Below are 21,642 nucleotides of genomic sequence, written 5' to 3'. Positions count from 1 at the left end.
GTTTACAATTCTCACTTTTAAGCGTATAGGTAAATGTTTGGATTCAACTTTTCCTCATATTTTTTAATGATTTATTTTAAATGCATGTAGGTGGAATAGTAGATACAGTATGGGATATGTCTAGAAAAGCAGAATTTTAATCCTGCCTCAGATACTTTCTAGGCACATGAACCTAGGCAAGTAATTTTTAACCTTTCTCTGCCTTAGTTTCCCCATTTATAAAACAAGGATAATAATAGCACTTTTCTTACTGAGCTGTTATAAGGAACAAATGAGTTAACATCTATAAAGGGCTTTGCAAACTTTAAAGTGCTACATAATCGATACTATTATTATAGTATTATTGCTTATTTTTGGAGGTTTAGTTTTATGTATTTGTTAAAACATTCATATATATTCTCTCTCCTGTGCTGTCAGAGGTGTTAAAACACATAGCCCCTGCCTATAAAACTCGCTCTGCTGCCAAACCAGGTTATTAAAATGTAATTAGGAAATATTTAACAAAATAAATAACTACATAATAGAACATAGATAATGTTAATATGTAGTTTTCCAAATCAGTATGTAGCCTGCAGGGAAAGTTTAGTGGCCCTTGTTTCTATCTGATCTTGACATTGCTAGTATATATTGCAATCTGTCTTTGCCTTTTTTTTCTATTCAAGTCTTTCTGGAAAACTTCCCCAGTGGGGAAACGTTCTTTAGATCCCTTGACATTTGTATGAATGTCATTGACCTATCCAGGATATCCATCAGTTGTCCCTTTTCTAACCTTTGCCCATTCATCTACATCAGTAAATTACCTCCAATTTAACCAAGTTAATAAAAACGTAGCAACGAAAATTTCCCTTAAGGGTTGACTGGACTAATACTGAAAAAAATGAACAAAGGAAACCAATTTTATTGTATCGGTTCTCTCTCCCTCTCTCACCCTCTCTCTCCCTCCTCTGCTCTCTCTCTGCTCTCTCTCTCTGCTCTTTCTTTCTCTCTTCTCTCCTTTCATTCTACACTAATGGAGCAGAGGATTGATCCAAATATGTTGGAATCAGAATAAATAATCTTGGGATGTGTACCAGAGTGTCCAGGGTAGGAGATATGGACCAACACTATTACTGTAGTGCTTAATCAAAAACAGTAGATGTTTCATGTTCGTTTTGCTTGGTATGGGGCAGCAAACATATACTGATTAGAATGATAGAAGGGGGCAACTGGGTGGTTCAGTGGATTGAGAGCCAGGCCTAGAGATGGGAAGTCCTGGGTTTGAATTTGACCTCATCCACGTCTTAGCTGTGTGACCCTGGGCAAGTCACTTAACCCCCATTGCCTAGCCCTTACCACTCTTCTGCCTTGGAACCAATAGACAGTATTGATTCCAAGACGGAAGGTAAAGGTTTTAAAAAAAACGAATGATAGAAATGTAATACTATGTATATATCATTTTTGGCATTTACATCTGCAAGGACATATCAAATAACAAAATCCTCCTGTTATGCCCTTGGTTACATTTTAGGAATGGAATTTACTAATAGGGATAGAAATAGGAACTGAATCTATGATTTCATAAGTATAGGAAACTCCCAGATGAGGAAACTCCTTCTACCAATCCTGATCAGCACTTTCTTAACAATTCATAATCTTAGAATACTTCCTAGAGTCCTGAGATTTTTAAAAAAACCATTTTCTTCTGTTTTAGTATTAGTATTTAGTATTCAGTATTTAGTACTCTTGACTCCAGGCCTCAAACTCTTATCTACTGGGATATCTAGCTGCTTTGATCCCTGAGATTTAAAGTGCCCTCCCCAGGTTTCCCACAGTAATGATTCTGAGGATAGACCGCTCTCTATGTCCCCATCTCCTATGTATAGCGAAGGGAGGATGGTATAATTTCTCCACTTTTCTGCAGGACCAAATTAGATCATAATTACAGAGCTTTTCCTCCCTCCTTCCTTCCCTTCTCTCTCTTCTATGTTTCTCCCTGGTTCTTCACTTCTGTTTTACTTCACTCTACCTTGCAGGATCGTACATTTTGAGCTGGAAGGGACCTCATACAAGAAAACTTAGTTTCATATTATTTTTTGTCTTACTGAATTGATACAAGTTTATTTTCTTTCATTGTCCTCTTAGCTTTATCTTGGTTTGTTGAGTTTCAGATATGAAAAAAAAATAGAACTTTCATGCAACTTTTTAGGATTAAGTACAGGGTTAAAATAAACTCAGTTTATATACGTTAAGCATTAATTTAGCAGAAACAAACAAAACCAAGCAAGACTTCGTTGTTCTAAAGTTGGATTTCTCTTAAATCTGATCTCTGTAGTTCCCCACTTCCTTTTTTATATTCTCTTACTGGTATTGCTTTTTCTCTTTAATGCATTCAATGTTTCATGCTAATGGTGGAGTCTCAATGCTTTTGAAAATGGGTATAATTAGAAATGCAGGTCCCTTGTTTTTAAGATGGAGGTATTATCTGAAGATGTAGTGTTTAGGATTTAACATTTTAAGAAAATTAGACAAATTGCAATTGATGGGTTTTTTTTCCCTTCAGTTAATAAAATTGAACAGATAATAAGAAATTTGATGGTTGGCTTAATTTCTGTTCCCTCTTTTTATGTGGACTGATATCTCCCTCTTACATTATTGTATGTACCTTTCTAGTTTCATTGTACCTTGATGAATTCCTTCTTATTTACAAATAGTAACACTGAATAATTGAAGTAAATACTTTGTGGGTACTTTGTGGGAATTGTGGGAACTTTGAAGACTTAATATTACTGTTATCTTTCTTTGTGAAAAGTGAGCAAATGGACAGGTCTTTCTGAGATGCCCCTGGAGGGTTGCCTTAACATACACTGATAGATGTTTATTCACCACTCTTTCTCTTCTCTCCCTTCCCACCTTTTTTCCTCCTTTCATATGAATAAATGGAAATGCCTGCCTTTTAGGGTTTTGTTTTTTCAAATTAAGTTTAATTAATTAATTTAGAATATTTTTCCATGGTTACATGATTCATGTCCTTTCCCTCCTCTTCTTCCTCCCCCCTCCCATAGCCAAAGAGCAATTCCACTGGGTTTTACATGTGTCATTGATCCAGACCTATTTCATATTATTAATATTTGCACTAGCTACATCCCCAACCATATCCCCATTGAACCAAAGCAGTTGTTTTTCTTCAGTGTTTCTATTCCCATTGTTCTTTCTCTGGATGTGGATAGCCTTCTTTCTCATAAGTCCTTCAGAATTGTCCTGGATCATTGCATTGCTGCTAGTAGAGAAATCTGTTACATTCGATTGTACCACAGTGTATCCGTCTCTGTGTGTAATGTTCTCTTGCTTCTGCTCCTTTCACTCTGCATCAATTCCTGGAGGTTGTTCTAGTTCATATCCTGCCTTTTAGTTGTTTTTTTTTAAATTGTTACCTTCTGTCTTAGAATCAATACTATGTATTGATTCCAAGGTAGAAGAGTGGGAAGGGCTAGGCAGTGGGGGTCAAGTGACTTGCCCAGGGTCACACAGCTAGAAAGTACATCCTGCCTTTTACTTTTAAAAATTATTTGTGTCCTTACAAACCAGAATTCTTTTCTCTGTACTTAACCTATTACAGTATTCCTTTCTTCTGAATTTTATCACCCTTAGTTATAAGATATTTAGATATAGATTAATCTTTTGCCAGTTTTTAAAATTTTATTATATAATTTTTAATTTTTAAAATTTTATTCAATTAGATCATTTAGAATATTTTCCCATTGTTACAAGACTCCTGTTCTTCCCCTCCCTTGCCCCCACCCCTTCCCTTATCTGATGTGCAATTACACTGGGTTGAACATGTGTCACTGATCAAGACCCATTTCCATATTATTAATAAGGTGATCTTTTAGAGTCTACTTTCCCAGTCATAGCCATGTGATCAAGCAGTTGTTTTTCTTCTGTGTTTCTTTTCCCACAGTTCTTCTTCTGGATGTGGATAGTATACTTTCTCATATGTCCCTCCGAATATTTCTGGATCTTTGCATTGCTACTCGTAGAGAAGTCCATTTCATTTGATTTTACAACACTATCACTCTCTGTATACAATGTTCTCCTGGTTCTGCTCTTCTCACTCTGCATCAATTCTTGAGGTCGTTCCAGTTCACATGGAATTCCTCCAGTTCATTATTCTTTTCAGCACAATAGTATTCCATTATCACCAGATACCACAATATGTTCAGCCATTCCCTAATTTGAGGGCATACCCTCATTTTCCAATTTTTTGCCACCACAAATAGTGGGGCTATGAATGTTCTTGTACAAGCCTTTTTCCTTATTATCTTTTTGGGGTACAAAATCAGCAGCACTATGGTTGTACCAAGGGGCAGGCAGTCTTTTAGCGCCCTTTGGGCATAACTCCAAATTGCCTTCTAGAATGGTTGGATAAGTTCACAACTCCACCAGCAATGCATTAATGTCCCAATTTAACAACATCCCCTCCAACTATCATGCTAGCCAATCTGCTAGGTGTGAGATGATACCTCAGAGTTGTTTTGATTTTCATTTCTCTGATTATAAGAGATTTAGAACATTTTTTTCATTTGCTTATTAACATTTTTGATTTCTTCATGTGAAAGTTGCCTATTCATGTCCCTTGCCCATTTATCAATTGGGGAATAGCTTGATTTTTTGTACAATTAATTTAGTTCCTTATAAATTTAAGTGATTAGACCTTTGTCAGAGGTTTTTGTTCTAAATATTATTTCCCAATTTGTTGCTTCCCTTCTGATTTTGATTGTATTGGTTTTGTTTGTATAAAACCCTTTTTAATTTAATGTAATCAAAATTATTTATTTTGCATTTTGTAATTTTTTCTAACTCTTGTTTGGTCTTAAAATCTTTCCTTTCCCAAAGATCTGACAAGTATACTATTCTATGTTCACCTAATTTACTTATTGTTTCCTTCTTTATGTTCAAGTCGTTCACCCATTCTGAGTTTATCTTGGTGTAGGGTGTGGGATGTTGATCTAAACTTAATCTCTCCCATATTGTTTTCCAATTTTCCCTGCAGTTTTTGTCCCAAAAGCTGAGATCTTTGGGTTTATCATAAATTTACTGAGGTCACTTACCCCAAGTCCATTCCACTGATCCTCCCTTCTGTCTCTTAGTCAGTACCATATGGTTTTGATGGTCACTGCTTTATAGTAAAATTTAAGATCTGATGCTGCTAGGCCACCTTCCTTTGCATTTCCCCCTCCTCATTTCTCTTGATATTCTTGATCTTTTGTTCTTTCAAATAAACTTTATTATTGGTATTTCTAATTCAGTAAAAAAGTTTCTTGGTAGTTCAATGGGTATGACACTAAATAAGTAAATTAGTTTGGATAGGATTGTCATTTTTATTATGTTAGCTTGTCCTACCCATGAGCAATTAATGTTTTACCATTTATTTAGACCTAGTTTTAATTGTGTGGAGAGTGTTTTGTAGTTGTGTTTATATAGTTCCTGTATTTGTCTTGGCAGATAGATTTGTAAGTATTTTATATTGTCTATGGTAATTTTAAAGGGAATTTCTCTTTCTAACTCTTGCTGCTGGGATGAGTTAGAAGTATATAGACATGCTGATTATTTATGTGGGTTTATTTTGTATCCTGCAACTTTGCTAAAGTTGTTGATAATTTTCACTAGCTTTTTAGTTGATTCTCTAGGATTCTTTAGGTAGACCATCATATTATCTGCAAAGAGTGATAGCTTGGTCTACTTATTACCTATTTTAATACCTTCAATTTCTTTTTATTCTCTAAATGGTACTGCTAGTGTTTCTAGTAAATTGTTAAATAATAAAGGTGATAATGGGCATCCTTGTTTTACTCCTTATCTTATTGGGAATGCTTCTAATCTAACCCCATTGCAGATGATGCTTGCTGATGGTTTTAAATATATACTGTTCATAATTTTTAGAAAAAAACCCTTCTATTTCTATACTTTCTAGTGTTTTCAATAGGAATGAGTGTTGTATTTTGTCAAAGGACTTTTCTGCATCTATTGAGATAATCCTGTCATTTTTCTTGGTTTGCTTGTTGATATGGTCAATTACGTGAATGGTTTCCCTAACATTGAATGATTCTTGCGTTCCTGGTATAAATCCTATCTGATTATAATGAATAACCCTTGTGATCACTTGCTGGAATCTTTCTGCTAGTATACTATTTAAGATTTTTGCATCTATGTTCATTAAGGAGATGGATCTGTAGTTTACTTTCACTGTTTTTGATCTACCTGGCATTGGAATCAATACCATATTTGTGTCATAAAAGGAATTTGGTAGAACTCCCTCTTTGCTTATTCTGTAAAATAGTTTGTATTGTATTGAGATTAGTTGTTCTTTGAATGTTTGCTAGAATTCACTTGTGAATCCATCAGGACCTGGGGATTTTTTCTTAGGGAGTTCTTTGATGGCTTGTTCAATTTCTTTTTCAGATATGGAATTATTTAAGTATTCTATTTCTTCTTCTCTTAATCTAGGCAATTTATATTTTTGTAAATATTCATATTGCCTAGGTTACCATATTTGTTGCCATATAAGTGGGCATAATTGTTTTTAATGATTGCCTTAATTTCCTCTTTATTAGAGGTGAGTTCTCCCTTTTCATTTTGGATTCTGTCAATTTGGTTTTCTTCTTTTTTTTTTATTAGATTGACTAGTAATTTGTCTATTTTATTTGTTTTTTTTTTCCCAAAGTACCAGCCTCTAGTCTTGTTTATTCATTGAATAGTTCTTTTACTTTCAATTTTATTAATTTCTCCTTTAATTTTTAGGATCTTTAATTTAGTTTTCTAGTTTTTTAATTTGCATGCCCAATTCATTGGCCTCTGCCCTCTCTAATTTGTTAATATATTAACTCAAGGATATAAATTTCCCCTTAAGTACTGCTTTGGCTTTATCCTATAGATTTTAAAAGGATGTCTCTTCAGTGAAATTATTGTTTCTATGATTTGTTCTTTAACTGATTTTGGAGAATTGTATTATTTAATTTCAAATTGATTTTTGATTTGCCTCTCCATGTACCCTTACTAATTATTATTTTTATTGCATTGTGATATGAATAGGTTGTATTAATATTTCTTCTCTTGTACACTCATTTGCAAAGTTTTTATTCCCTAATACATGGTCAGTCCTTGTGAATGCACCATGTACTGCTGATAACAAGGTGTATTCCTTTTTGTTTCTATTTATTTTTCTCCATATATCTACTAACTCTAATTTTTCTAAGATACCATTCACTTCTCTTACCTCTTTCTTCTTCTTCTTCTTCTTCTTCTTCTTCTTCTTCTTCTTCTTCTTCTTCTTCTTCTTCTTCTTCTTCTTCTTCTTCTTCTTCTTCTTCTTCTTCTTCTTCTTCTTCTTCTTCTTCTTCTTCTTCTTCTTCTTCTTCTTCTTCTTCTTCTTCTTCTTCTTCTTCTTCTTCTTCTTCTTCTTCTTCTTCTTCTTCTTCTTCTTCTTCTTCTTCTTCTTCTTCTTCTTCTTCTTCTTCTTCTTCTTCTTCTTCTTCTTCTTCTTCTTCTTCTTCTTCTTCTTCTTCTTCTTCTTCTTCTTCTTCTTCTTCTTCTTCTTCTTCTTCTTCTTCTTCTTCTTCTTCTTCTTCTTCTTCTTCTTCTTCTTCTTCTTCTTCTTCTTCTTCTTCTTCTTCTTCTTCTTCTTCTTCTTCTTCTTCTTCTTCTTCTTCTTCTTCTTCTTCTTCTTCTTCTTCTTCTTCTTCTTCTTCTTCTTCTTCTTCTTCTTCTTCTTCTTCTTCTTCTTCTTTTTTGTTTGATTTATCTAGTTCTGATAGAGGAAGTTTCAGGTTTTCCACTGGTATAATTTTTCTATCTATTTCATCCTTGAATTCCACTAGTTTCTCCTTTAGAAATTTGGATGTTATGTCATTTTTTGCATACATATTGAGTACTGATAGTTCCTCATTATATATAATGCCTTGTATCAGGATGAATTACCTTCCTTGTCTTTTTTAAATAGATTTTTTTTTCATTTTCATTTCATTTTCATTTCATTTTCATTTCATTTCATTTCATTTTTTTCATTTCATTTCATTTCATTTTTTTCATTTTTTTCATTTTCATTTCATTTTCATACTTTTTTCATTTCATTTTTTTCATTTTTCATTTTTTTCATTTCATTTCATTTTTTTCAATTCATTTTGGCTTTGTCTGTTGTCTTGATTGTGACTCCTACCTTATTTTTTTCAGTTGATGCCCAATAAATTTTGCTCCATCCGCTTACCTTTACCCTATGTGTATCTACCTTTCTCATGTGTTTCTTGTAGACAACATATGGTAGGATTTTGGTTTCTAATCCTCTCTGCTATTTGCTTCCGCTTGGGATGGGTGAGTTCATCCTATTCACTTTCAAAGTTTGATTACTACCTGTGTATTCACCAACATTTTAATTTTCTCTCCTTGTCTTGTCATTTCCTCTTTCATTATTTCCTTCTACACCAGTGTTCTGTTTTCAATCAGTTCCCCTAATACCCACCCTTATTTTACTTTCCTTTTCATCCCCTCCCTTCTTATTCCTCTCATTTTTGTTTTGGGGTCTTTTTAAGCTACCCCACACACTTTCCCCCAATTGTATTGCTTCCCTTCCCACCCTCCCTTTCTGTCCCCTCCCTTTTTATTCCCCTTTTCTTTTTTTAGGGTCTATTAAATTCCCTTCCCTCTCTCTTTCTCTCCCCCCCTTTTTAACTCCCCACTTTATTCCCTCCCTTAGTTTTCCCCTCCCAAGTTCCCTATAGGGTAAGATAGAATTTAATTCCCTAGTGGATCTAGATGCTCTTCCCTCTCAGAATTGATTCCACTGAGAGTAAGGTTTGAATATTACCTTTTAGCACTCTTTTCCTCACCTTCTTATAGTTGTATTCTTCCCCTCCCATTCCCTTGTTCCTTTTTGTGTAATATATATTATCCTAATTTTCTTATTCCTTCAAGTTTCTTTTGGTGCCATCTTCTCTCCCTCCCCCTTTCTTTCTTATTTTTTTCTGTATATGATTTTAAACCACTTAGTACCCCAATCTCTACCTATGGATAATTCTTCTAACTACTATAATAGTGAATACAATTTTTGACAGTTACAAATAAAAAATTTCCAAATAAGAATATAAACAATTTGGCCTTATTGCAGCCCGTAAGGAAGAAGAAGAAGAAAAAATAAGAACCCCCTTATTCACCTTTTCATGTTTCTTTTGGTTTTTGTATTTCAATGTCAAATTTTCTGTTTTGTTCTGGTATTTTCTTTACAAATATTTGGAAGTCTTCTATTTTGTTGAATTCCCATACTTTCCCCTGGTAGTATATAGTCAATTTTGATGGGTACGTGATCCTTGGTTGTAGACCCAATTCTCTTGTCTTTCTAATTATTGTATTCCAAGCCTTGGGATCTTTTAGTATGGCAGCTGCCAGGTCCTGTGTAATCCTGATTGGTGCTCCTTGATATCTGAATTGTCTCTTTCTGGCTTCTTGTAATATTTTTTCCTTAGCTTGGATGCTCTTAAATTTGGCAATTACATTCCTGGAATTTGTCTTGTGAGGATTTAGTGTAGTGGGTGATGTATAGATTCTTTTGTATCTATTTTACCCTCTTGTTGTAGAACTTCAGGGCAGGTTTCTTGGATAATTCTTTTAGTATGATCTTAAGGTTTCTGTTTCTTTCCAGGTTTTTCAGGTAGGCCTATGACTTTCAAATTGTCTCTGAGATCTATTTTCAAGGTCAACCACCCTCTCAATGAGCTATTTTATGTTGCCTTCTAACCTGTCATTCTTTTTACTTTGCTTTATTAATTCTTGCTTTTTTGTGAGATCATTGGTTTCTACTTGCCCAATTCTAATTTTTAATGACTGATTGTCAGCTAAGATCTTTTGATTTTCCTTTTCGATTTGATCTATCCTGCTTTTCATGGCTTCCAGCAGGTCATTTCTGTTCTTCAATTTGCTTATTATTTCATTTGATTTCTGGGCTTCAATTTTCAAGTGGGAGATCCTGTCTTTAAACTGTTATTTTCTTTTTGAAGTATTTCCCACTTTTCTTGCCACATCTCTTCCATTTTTCTGACAATCTGGGATTTAATGTCTTCAAGAACTTGTGACCAATTTTCATTTTTTTCCCCCTGAGGGATGGGTGTGTTTAATTGTTATCTTCTGATGTCCCTTCTTTAGCCTGGGTTTTTTTCTGCATAAAAATTACCAAGGGTCAAAGTTTTCTCCTTGTTTTTTTTTGGTGTTTGTGGATTTTAGTTCCTGGGAGTTGGTGGCCATTGCCCTGTTCCTTCCTGTTAAGATGTCTATGTGAGGAATGTGGGTGATCTTTGTATTGGGCTCTGCAGAGGTTTTTGCCCTGAGGAAATTTTCCCCAGTTCTCAGCAGTGTCCAGCTGCTCTTAGTGGCAGGTCCAGTCCATAAGAACTTATAGATTGCCTCACAGAGGTCGGGGTCTGGAGTGTAGGCAAGTCTCTGTATTGAGCACTTGAGAGTTTTTACCCACAGTTTATTTTTAGGGTCTCTGTGATGTTTTGCTTGGAGCCACTTCTCTCTGCTCAAGCTTTATGCCCTCTCTCCTTGTTTCCTAGTCTTGCTGCATTTATGGGCAGGTTCAGCCCCTGCAAACTTAAAGATTGCCTGGGAAGAGGTCTGGGTGTGGAGTGTGTATCAGGATATTTTAAAAGTTTTAAAATATTTATTTTATATTTTTTCTAATTTTTTTTCCTTATTATATTTTTATAATTTTCTTCCAAATATGCATCTTCACTTTTGGTCATCTCTGCCTTATTTGGGAATTAGTAGTTTCCCTAAATACATTTATAAGTACATCTGTGGTTTTATAAATAAGTATAATATATTGATTGGTTAAATGTTCATGATTTATTTTAGTCTATTTTTGAGTGGCATTGGTTATTTTTTCTTTGGGTTTCAGAAAGGCTTTGGAATCATGATCTGGGTTTTGGACTTATAGTTCATATTCATGTATGAAGTGTGCTAGAAGTAGGGCTAGGAGTGACATTTCATTTATAAAGTAGGAATACAATCCCCCACCCCCACCTCTGCCCCCAAATGTTTTTTATTCTTCAGAAATGAACAAGTTGGGAATGGGAAGGACTACGTTTTATTTTCTGACTTTGATGTTAGAGGTATGGCTGAAAATGCAAATATAAAACATTCTTTTGGGTTTTCCCTTAAATTAGTAATAACAATTGTGATGATGTTGGGTTGTAGATTCTTAGGTTTTTATGGTAGTTTTTCTCCTAGACATTCCTATTTATAAATAAATATGCCAAGTATACTAATTTTATATGCAAATCAAATTACAGCTTCAGCTTAAGCATAATTAGCTTACCCTCCATTAAGACTTTTGGAACAATATATAGTATGCCTATATCTTTCTAAATAAAAAGTGCTGTATATATTTTTATTCAATATATCAATTTTATAATTATTTCCTAAAAAAAAGAAGTTATTATACCAACACATATACACATATGCCCACACATGCATGCACATGTCATCTTCCATTTTTTTCTTTCTTTTCCCATTGTCTTAAACTTTCTAGGAAATTTTGTATCACAATTTCACATTTTTTGTACTTTATTCTTTTGGCTTCTACTTATATTTTTGGGTTGTTTACTTTTTCATTTAACTCAGAACTTTCCACTTAATATTTAATTGTTATTAATGAACGTAGATTTGTTTTTGAGAGAATATAAAGGTTATATTCATAAGCTTGAATAATGGAGAATCTACAGTTGTAATTTGTATGAGCTCTAAACTGATTGGGGATAATCAATTTTATGATGCCTCAGCAAAATAAATCTGACTTTAAGGAATATGAAAACCAGATTTACTCAGGATAATCAAGGGGTATTTTGTATTGCCTTGTGAAATGTGGACTGGCTTAAGTATTATTTCTTTAAAAATTTGGTTATATGGGTCTAGTATTCATTGTTCTGATGCTGATTATGTTACTATCACTTTATATTCTTCTCATCTGACTTGATATTTTTCATATTCTTTTATACAACTATATTACATCATCTTCATGTAATCCAGTGGTTCTCAACCTTTCTAATGCCGTGACCCCGCACTACAGTTCCTCATGTTGCAGTGACCCCAAACCAAAAAATGATTTTGGTGGCTACTTCCAAACTGTCATTTTGCTACAGTTATGATTCGGAATGTAAATACCTGATGTGCATTATGTATTCTCATTGCTACAAATTGAGAGGTTGCGAACCGCTGATGTAATCGTTTATTCAGGCATTCCTCAGCCACACACCCAAATACAGACTGTGCTGAACCTCTCATTCATTTAACAAGTCAAGTACCTGCTCTGTTTGCCAAGCAGACACTGTGTGAGGAATACAAATGCGAAAGGGAGATACTGTTTTCCTTCAGAGAGCTTATAGTCTACTATTCTAATAATAAAAATATTATATTTTATGAGGTTTATTAAGGATCATTAGAAATCAAGGAATAAAGAGGATACAAAATAAAAACAATGTGCCCATGGCTGGTTAGGCATTTCAGCCATCCCCATCTCACCACTGTTACAGCTGAGGCTATATCATTCAAGAGGAGAGAGAGAGAGCTAGTATGGGAGGTGTTACTGCCAGTTAAATACCAATAACGTGGTCTTACTAATGTGGGGAGATGATTATAGGGAATTCTGGGAAATACCAAGGACTTCTGGGGAAGGAAGTCTAAAGTTCAAATCTCCATTTATACACTAGGAATATATAGTGTTTGCCCTGATAAATAATTATTTATTATTTAAATAAATTTATTGTTTATTATATAAACTATACAGTGCTGACAACTCAGGTAATCACAAAAGACCACTGGAATGAAGTAGAGCTAGTGCTAGGAAAGAATGAAGCAAGCAAGCATTTATTCATTCTTACTTTGTGTATGGCACTCTGAGAAGCAGTAGGAATACAGATGAATATAGATCTATCTATCTATCTCTATATATGTGTATATAGATATATAGTTACTGCCTTTAAAGAATAATATTACAATGGAAGAAGACTATATATGAGAGAGCTGGAAAGTGAGAGGTCGGAGGCGAAAGTATTTAGTACAACAGAAGCTTGGAGGGGAATGATGCTTAGTTATACCATTCTGCTTTCATAGTCCTTTGATTTACTTTATATGTTTTGTGAAAACTCCACGTTTTCCAATTTCATGTTGGAGTTTTCCTGTGGGAAGAGTGCTTCTGGAATTGGGTGGCCCAGTGAATAGGATGTATTACCTGGAGTCAGGAAGCCCTCAGTTCAGATCCAATATCAGATAATTATTAGCTATGTCATCTTGGGCAAGTTACTTCACCTCTGTTTGCCTCAATCCACTGGAGGAGGAAATGGCGAAGCTCTTCAGGGCAGGAAAATGCCATGGACAGTGTATGATCCATGGGGTTCCAAAGATGCAGACATGATTGAAGAGCTGAACATCAACAATAGTTATCACCCAGTTCCCCTCCCTCTTGACTTTTTAAAAAAATTCCATCTTCCCTACAAAAAGGTTCATGTCATGTATTAGTTAATTGAAAAAGTAGTATTTTTTTAAATTAAATTTTACTTATTATTTTTATTTTTTTATATACTGTAGGATTTCAGTTTAATTCATATTTTGCTTGAAAACATAAAATTGGTCATCGAAGTGAATTGATGTTATGGTCAACATCAAAAAAAGATCAAGTCATACATCACCAGGGCCAAGTATGCTAATGTATGTGTGTGCATTTATACAAACATGCACCGAGAAACTGCCACATCAGACTCTGGTTACAAAAAGCCAGTGTTCCATTTGAATGCAACATAAACATTTTGACAAATAAAATGATCAAATCTAGTACTTCTAAAATAAATACTAAAGATAGTTTTGTACTCACAGAATTGTCATTTCTGAAAAAACAGAAAACAGAAAACCTTCCAGTTCACTCTAACAGTGCCAAATAATAGCGGTATTTATTTACAAAGAGTTAAGACTTAGTTTGTGTAAACACTCATTTGCACTGTACCCAGTGGACATGCTGAGCTCCCCTTTAGAAGCCTTTATTTAGCCTTCCAATCCAGGACTGGCTGTGACTTGAAATCCAGTTTTGTTTTTTTAAAGTATTCTACAAGGAATTCTTTGGGTACACTTTGTTGAGTCTGGCTTTCGATTTTAAATTGAAAACTCCAAAGCCATTACCCTTGACTCCTGAGCATCATCACGGTACCTTTTTGAGCACCTTTTTTCGAGTGGGACTTTTCAGTCTTGGCTTTTTCTGATAGCTAATAAATATGCTTCGGGACTTTAAATGAAAACAAAGCACATACAAAAACACACAATGTGTTCAGTTGAACTTCAGTGTCTTCTAGGCATGTGTGATACGCCTAGTTACATTACAAGGAAGCCTGTAAGGGGAAGTGTTAAAGAGTGCAAAGTTGAGAATGAATTAGCCGATGTAATAGTCAAATGTGTTGCTTTCTCAAAAAGTCTTAGTTTTACTTGGTAAACCTCGAATTTTGTCATTAAAAAGAAATTTGTTGTTTTCCTTCATTTCCATCAGACAGAGAAGGAATCCTAAGAAACATTAGTTTGATTTCTCCATATGAACATAAGCAGACATCATTAATCCCTTCTAAAAGGCTCTTACAGACTCTTCCAAAAGGAAACTTATTTTCTTTACAGTGTACCCTCAGGCCTGCCCTAATAATCACTCCAAAAGCAAAAGTCTTTCTGATTATTTAAATACAGTGTGAGGAAAAAAATACTTGTTAGTGGTTGGTTTCTCTGTATCATCTGATTATAAGTGGGAGCTTTTGTGGTATAGTCCTGCTTAGCTGAGTCCGTGTGGATATCAAGGACTTGGTTTCTAATCCCAGTCCTTCCAGGGGGTCCCACGAACCATTACTTGTCATCTTCACAAGATTTCCTTGTGGTCCAGTTAGCGATGGCAAAGGGGCTTGTAGACATGGCCATTAGTATAGTGACCAACACGATACTGAAGATGCTTCTCATGAGCACTAGGTTCTGCCCATGCAGCAATGGATATGGTCGGTTTCTCTCTGGTGGTGTCCCCACAGATTTCTGGGCCTCCACCTGCTCTGAAAAGAGGCCACCCAGCCCAAGGTCCAGCAGCAACAGCAGCCCAAACCTCCCTGGCTGCCAGTGGCCATCCATCTGCAACACTTACATTGCTGTTACTATTCCAGATTTTGCTTTTTAAATGAAAATAAATTAATTTTTCTTCCCAACTCCTCACCATTGAAAGAAAAAAAATGCAACCTTTGTAACAAATATGCTTAGTCAAGCAGAGCTCATTCCCAATTTGGCCATGTTCAAAAACACTTGCATCTCATTCTGTATCCTAATTCCATCATCTTTTGGGAGGGGATTGGGTAGGGAGCATGCTTCATCATCTGCCCTCTGGAACTGTGGTTGGTTATTGAATTGATCAAGAATCTTATGACTTTCAAAGTTGCTTGTTTTTAGAGTGTTGTTATGTAAATCACTTCATTCTATATTAGTTCATGTTTCTCTGAAACCAACCACTTCATTTCAGAATATAATTCATAATTTTAATCTTATTAAATTAATTATGAGATAATTTAAATTATAAAAACAAACTGTTCACATTTAATATAGCATTCCATATGATATGTGATAGGATTTTAATAAATGCTTGTTTTAATTTTATTTGTCCAATTCTATATTATATCATTGATAAAAATAAGACACAATAGCATTTGATTACATATATCAACTTAAATTTGTTCTGCCATTTCCTGATTTAGTTTCCAATGCTATATTACTTCAGAAGGAACTAATAAAAAGACTTTTGTTTTTGTTGGTCCTCTTCTTTTCTTTTCTGTTCTTTTTTCTCTTTCATCTCTTTGTAGTAGCATTATCATTGGATTAAAAGATAGACATTTGGGATGGAGTGCCTAGTTATTTTCCAGAACGATTGGATCAATTCAACCATCAGAATGCATTATTTAACATTCCTGTTTTTATCATAATCTTTGTAAAAATAATAATGTTGATGTACATAAATAGATGGGAAAACTATTCCAATACAGTTTCAAAACTGTTCAGATACTTTTGATAGGTGTAATCAAAAGTATCTTCAGTGATAAAATGAAGTGAAGCTCAAATGTGAACTTCACTTCAGGGCCAGGCACAAGGATGCTAAAGAGACTCTTATTATAAAAAATAAAATATTTGTTGAAATATATACGGATAAATAAAGGATTTTTAATTCTAAGGGATTCTAAATCCGCCCAAATAAATTCCCTGGTTCCACAAGGAGCTGTTTCTCCTATGTTTCACAGGCTACACTACTCCTCCCTGATCTGAGTAACCTAAATTTATACTATTCTAAATATGCTACTATCCTTATAATTCTTAACTTTGCCTTACAGTTTTAAAACAACAAAGGCTAGCTTGTTGAGTCTCAAACAAGAATCACATTAGGACTCTGAAGATGAGATCTTTCTTTGATTGTCTCAGATATAAGCCAATTTATGAAGACAGAAATTAGATAGTCAATAGTGTTTCTAAAGTTGGAAAAATAAAATACTTAGCTCCTTCTGGTCTTTCCCTCAGACAGAGAGAGAGGCAAAGATGTTATCTCCTCCAGCCCTGAGAGAGAGTCTCTTGAGTATGTGTCTCTTCCAAGTGCCAGAGACAGTAACTGACACAGTAAAATGGTTATAAATGTCAACATTTGAAGTTGACATGCTCTCTCTGCTCTGCTTCAAACTCCAATTCTTTCTCAAGCCAGCCACTCTACTTCTTATCTCTAAACTAATAAAATAATACTTGTTTCCTAATATCCTTATATCTTCCAACATTTTTTTTGTCAAAATTTTTCATCTAACAGGTATGAGATTGAACCTCAGAATTTCTCTAATTATATTCTCTTGGTGATTTGGAACATATTTTGATATGGCAATAGATACCTTATATTTCTCTCTTAGCAAAATGCCAATTCATACCAATTAAGAAATGACATTCTTGTAAATTCAAATCAGTTAATTGTATATCTTGGAAGTGAGACCCTTATTAATGAAACCCATTGCAAAGATATTTGCCCCAATTACTTATTTCTCTTCTAATTTTAGCTGCATTACTTTTGTTTAAAACCTTTTGAATTTTATGTAATCAAAATTTTCTATTTTATATTCTTGTGGTCTTCTGTGGGCCTTATTTCGTTAAGAATTCTTCAACTAGGGGGCAGCTGGGTGGTTCAGTGGATTGAGAGTCAGACCCAGATGGGAGGTCCTGGGTTCAAATTTGGCCTCAGACACTTCCCAGCTGTGTGACCCTGGGCAAGTCACTTGACCCCCCATTGCTTAGCCCTTACCCCTCTTCTGCATTAGAACCAATAAACAGTATTGATTCTAAGAAAGAAGGTAAAGATTAAAAAAAAAAGAATTCTTCAACTATCCATAGATCTGAAAGATAATTTCCTCTTTGCTTTTCTAATTTGTTTATAATATCAACTTTAAGTTCAAGTCTTTTATGCATTAGAGTTCATCTTGGTATATCAGTTTCTGCCAAAGAGATTTACATTTTTCCAAATTATTTTTTGTCATAGATTGAGATATTTTTCCAGTAACTTGAGTCTTGGAATTGATTAAACTTTAAATTTTGAGAGTTTTAATTATGGCTTGTTCAATTTCTTTTTTTGGAGATTTGTTTGAATTTTCCATTTATTTTTCTAATAATCTGTGTGTTCAACATTTTTTGTAAATATTTTATTGGTTTTATTGGCACATTGGGCAAAAGTTTTCAATTTCTTCTGCATTTTTAAAACTGGTAATTTGTTTTTCTCTTTATTTTAAGATCTACTTAATTTTTTGGTTAGATTTTTCTATCTCTGAAAGTAGTACATCGAAGTGGGGTACAATATTCTAGTTGTCATCTATTTACCCCCTCTAACTCTTAGCTTTAGATAATATGCCTTTTGGTGTGCACACATTTATTATTTATATTCTTTATCTGTGCTACCTTTAAGTAAAATATATTTTCTTTGTTTATCTTTTTAAATTGTCTATTTTTGCTATTGCCATGTTGGAAGCACACAACTTTAAGGCTCTCTGTGAATCAATTAAGATATCTCAAAATAAGAACTTTTTCCCTAAATGGAAAAGTCCCCAGATGGTATTATTACTCTTTCCTTTTTAACTTTAGATGAAGCATAATAGACTTTCCTTCAAATATTCCTCCTATTTTAAATGAGAAAAGCTTTCCTTCTTTTCTTGTAAACGAAATAAAATAAAAAAAACCATATCATTGAATTCTGATTTCTAATTTATTCTGTTATTCTCTTGTCTGAGTTAATTGACATTCATTTTTATGATCACATTGTTTTGATCACATCAACATTCATAGTTAAAATAATTGTCTATTTCCGTCCATTCTATTGTATTTTTTGAAACCCTTATCTTCCATATAAGAATTTGATATAATTATATAATTATAGTTGCTATTATTCTCTCAAGAAAAGAGACATACAGAGATTAAGTGATTTGTCCGGCGTCCCATAGCCAGTAAATGTCTGTTTGAATTCAAGTCTTCCTGACCCTAGGCCTACCACTCAGTCCTCTGTACCATCAGCTGCTATTTGGCTTTTCTTTTTAGATATTTGGGTCCTGTTTTGTTTGTTGCAGATGTTAAGTTTGAAATTGTTAATTGTTGATGATACCTTTCAGCAAATTTCAATTTCCCTGTTGATCTGTTTTTGCTGTTTCTTTGTCTGATGTCGTGATTGCTCAAAACAATGACTTGAGGAGACATCAGAAACTGTTAAGCCAAATTCCCAATTTCTTGTTATATAAAATTTTTATTAGAAAGGTACAAATGCACCTGGATTAGCCTCAATAAAAATGAGCTGGGAATAGTCAGAAATTCACAGACTGTTCTCTAGAGCAAGATCACATCTTCACATTCACATAATAGACTGAGATGAATAACTTTGTTCATTTCTCTTCTGTTCACCAATATCAAATGAGGCATACATCAGGGAGAGTGATGCCAGAGGCATTACCCCTGTCATGAATGAAAGCCCAAATGGAAACGGGTCTCCTTGTTGATGGTGAGACTTTATGGAATTTCTCTTTTTTTGGATGTCATTGTGCCCTGGTCTTATCAAGACTAAGAATACTCCAGGGCCAATGAGATTCATAAAGATTCAAAAGAGGTCAGCCTAACAGTCTCTACAGCCAGAAACAAAGGGAAGAAAGATGGCTGTCTCTCATTTTAGGACTCTTGGTTCAAAGGGGAGTCCAGTTAGATCATTACACAGATTTCTGATAAGAACTTTATAGAGACATTGACCTGAACTTAGAATCAGATGGCAGAATGAGAGTGTTCCTCTCTTGTGGTTAGCAAATTGTCTACTACTTTAAGTGTGATCACAAGTTGCTCCTTGACAGACAACCTATCTTTTTTGTTTATTTGTTTACTTAAAAACTTTACCTTCTGTCTTAGGATCAGTTCTAAGAAAGAAGAGTGGCAAGGACTAGACAATTGGGGTTAGTAACTTGCATACCTAGGAAATGTTTGAGGCCATATTTAAACTCAAGTCCTTTAGGGCCCGGCAGTCTTTAAGGCGTGACAACATACATGAACAAAAGAGGAGATTAAGAATGATTTAGTGACTTAGATTAATGTCCTTGCTTTTCCACTGACTTGTCCTGTGACCTCAGGCCAGGTGGAAAAGAAGAATAATTTCTACTCTGCCTTTTCTATCATAAGGATATTGGAATGCCCAATTTATTTAAAGCATTAAATTGTCATTTGCCTGAAATTTAAGACATTCTTATGTTTAGAGGTAAAAAGAGGGACTAAAAGGTTTTATTGTCTAATGAAGAGGAATTTTACATGGATGATTCTTTAACTGCCTGGCCCTTTATTGTTTCAGGCAATATTGCCAGTTTCAGAATAATATATTTTATTATGTGAAATCTGTCTAAGAAACTTAAATGTTTCTATTCACAGTGCTTCCATAAAGACAATCAGATGAATGATAACACAAATAGACATACAACTTGGGGAATATATTAATCATTCTATCCTAAATGAATAGCAGTGTCCATTATTCAACTTTTCTCAAAATTTTTATAAAATGTGTGCTGTGCTCTGCATGTTAGAATGCCTAAGTAATAAATTTTATTTATAAAACAAATTAAAATATGTATCTACATAAACTTAATTATAGCATTTTCATTACAGGCTTCTACTAGCAAGCTAAAAGTGATAGAACCATGGCTCAGTTTCCAACATCTTTTGGTGGTAAGTGTTCAGATTTTTCTTTTGCAAGTCCATTGAAGGAGTGGACTACACCTTGAACTCTCCTCTCGCTTCTCATCATATTGTGCAGTGGATCTTAGGAGCACAAAATGTGTCTAGAGGGTGCTTTTGACAATATGCTGATGCAGAAGTATTGTGCCCCACATCGGAGGACCCACCTTCCCAATCCGATCCTTGAAGATTTCACTTTAGAAATCAATCATTCTCCCCCCTTTCTATTTTGGTTTATCTCCACACTCTAATGTGAATGAAATGCAGTTGGCCCCTTTCTAATATGCCGCTCTCCTGCCGCTTCACAGCCATCAGATCAATGGGAGATGAGCTTTAATATCCCCTGGGTACAAATCTTTGATCCTCTGACCCGACATGAAGGGAGACATTCTAGGTCCTCTGGGGCTGTCGGGCTTTCTGGGAGGCACGTGGCAGGAGAGGCGATGTTTCCCAAAGATCCCCGCCCAGGTCAAGCAGGCTGTGTCCATAGAGATTCACACAAGGGGGGGAGGCAGTTATAACGCTGCTGCTCTTGTCCCAGCCGATCCTCACAATCCAAGGTAAAAGCAGGGAGGGGGTGTTGTCATCCCCATCCTACGGTTGAGGGAGCGGAGACAGCCAGAGCCCGAGTGACCTACCAGGATCAGACAGCATTGGAACACAGATCTTCCTTGCTCCTCATTCCGCGCTCCATCTGCTGTGGTTCGCGCTGCTTTGCCTCTGCCCTGCAGTCTCCTCTGCTCGGATGTGTACGCAGTGTGTTCTGTGTGCTGAGGCCAAAAGGAGCCTTTTGTCCCCTCTTCAGTCTGCCCCCTCAGGATGCTTACTATAAGAGGGGGATGAAAACTAGCAAGGAAGAGGAGAGGGGTTCAGGCACAGACCCTGGTCTGTCGAGAGATTCCCTTCCCGTCTATTGGGAAAGGTTCCTGGAAAGGACCGTACTGGCCCTGGGGCTTGAATGGAAAGAAAGACGTGGGCGGGGCTGACTTAGAAGCTTGTGTGGAAGGAGAGAACAAAATGAGGTGAACGCTGAGGGGAAAGCGTGGAGGGGAGAGTGATGACGCCGAGGGGTCAGGGGAGTGCGAGGTAGACCTCTGAATGAGGACTCTGCCATCCAGTCTCAAACGGTTCTAGGTGTGCCACGCCAGGCAAGACGTTTGACCCGTTTCCTACTTCGTTCTTCGGTGTCCAATGATGATCATCTCCCAGCTTTCTTAGCCCTTCTATTTGAGGCATGTTGGAAAGCTCCTGGGACTTTGGAAACTTTCTATCATCTCCTGCCTTTTCTGTTTGTCTGAAGTTGTATTCGAAATAGCTCGTGCCTACGGCATCAATTCCCTCTGAGAA

At 35.3% G+C, this 21,642-nt stretch overlaps 1 protein-coding gene across 8 annotated transcripts in view; it reads left to right on the top strand.

Annotated features, from left to right (window-relative positions):
• ITSN1 (intersectin 1) overlaps window positions 1–21,642 on the top strand; it is a 308,496-nt gene that overhangs the window by 60,956 nt on the left and 225,898 nt on the right. For all 8 annotated transcript variants that reach the window (XM_056826047.1, XM_056826045.1, XM_056826042.1 and 5 more), the window contains one exon: window positions 20,227–20,286. In XM_056826047.1, the coding sequence (XP_056682025.1) occupies window positions 20,259–20,286 (28 nt within the window). In that variant the 5' untranslated portion in view covers window positions 20,227–20,258. The remainder of the gene's footprint in view (window positions 1–20,226; window positions 20,287–21,642) is intronic.

This window comes from Monodelphis domestica, chromosome 4 (assembly GCF_027887165.1).
Source record: "Monodelphis domestica isolate mMonDom1 chromosome 4, mMonDom1.pri, whole genome shotgun sequence".
In the NCBI taxonomy this organism is placed as follows: Eukaryota; Metazoa; Chordata; class Mammalia; order Didelphimorphia; family Didelphidae; genus Monodelphis; species Monodelphis domestica.
Note: the sequence above shows the minus strand (reverse complement) of the source record. Positions and strands in the feature narration are given on the sequence as shown.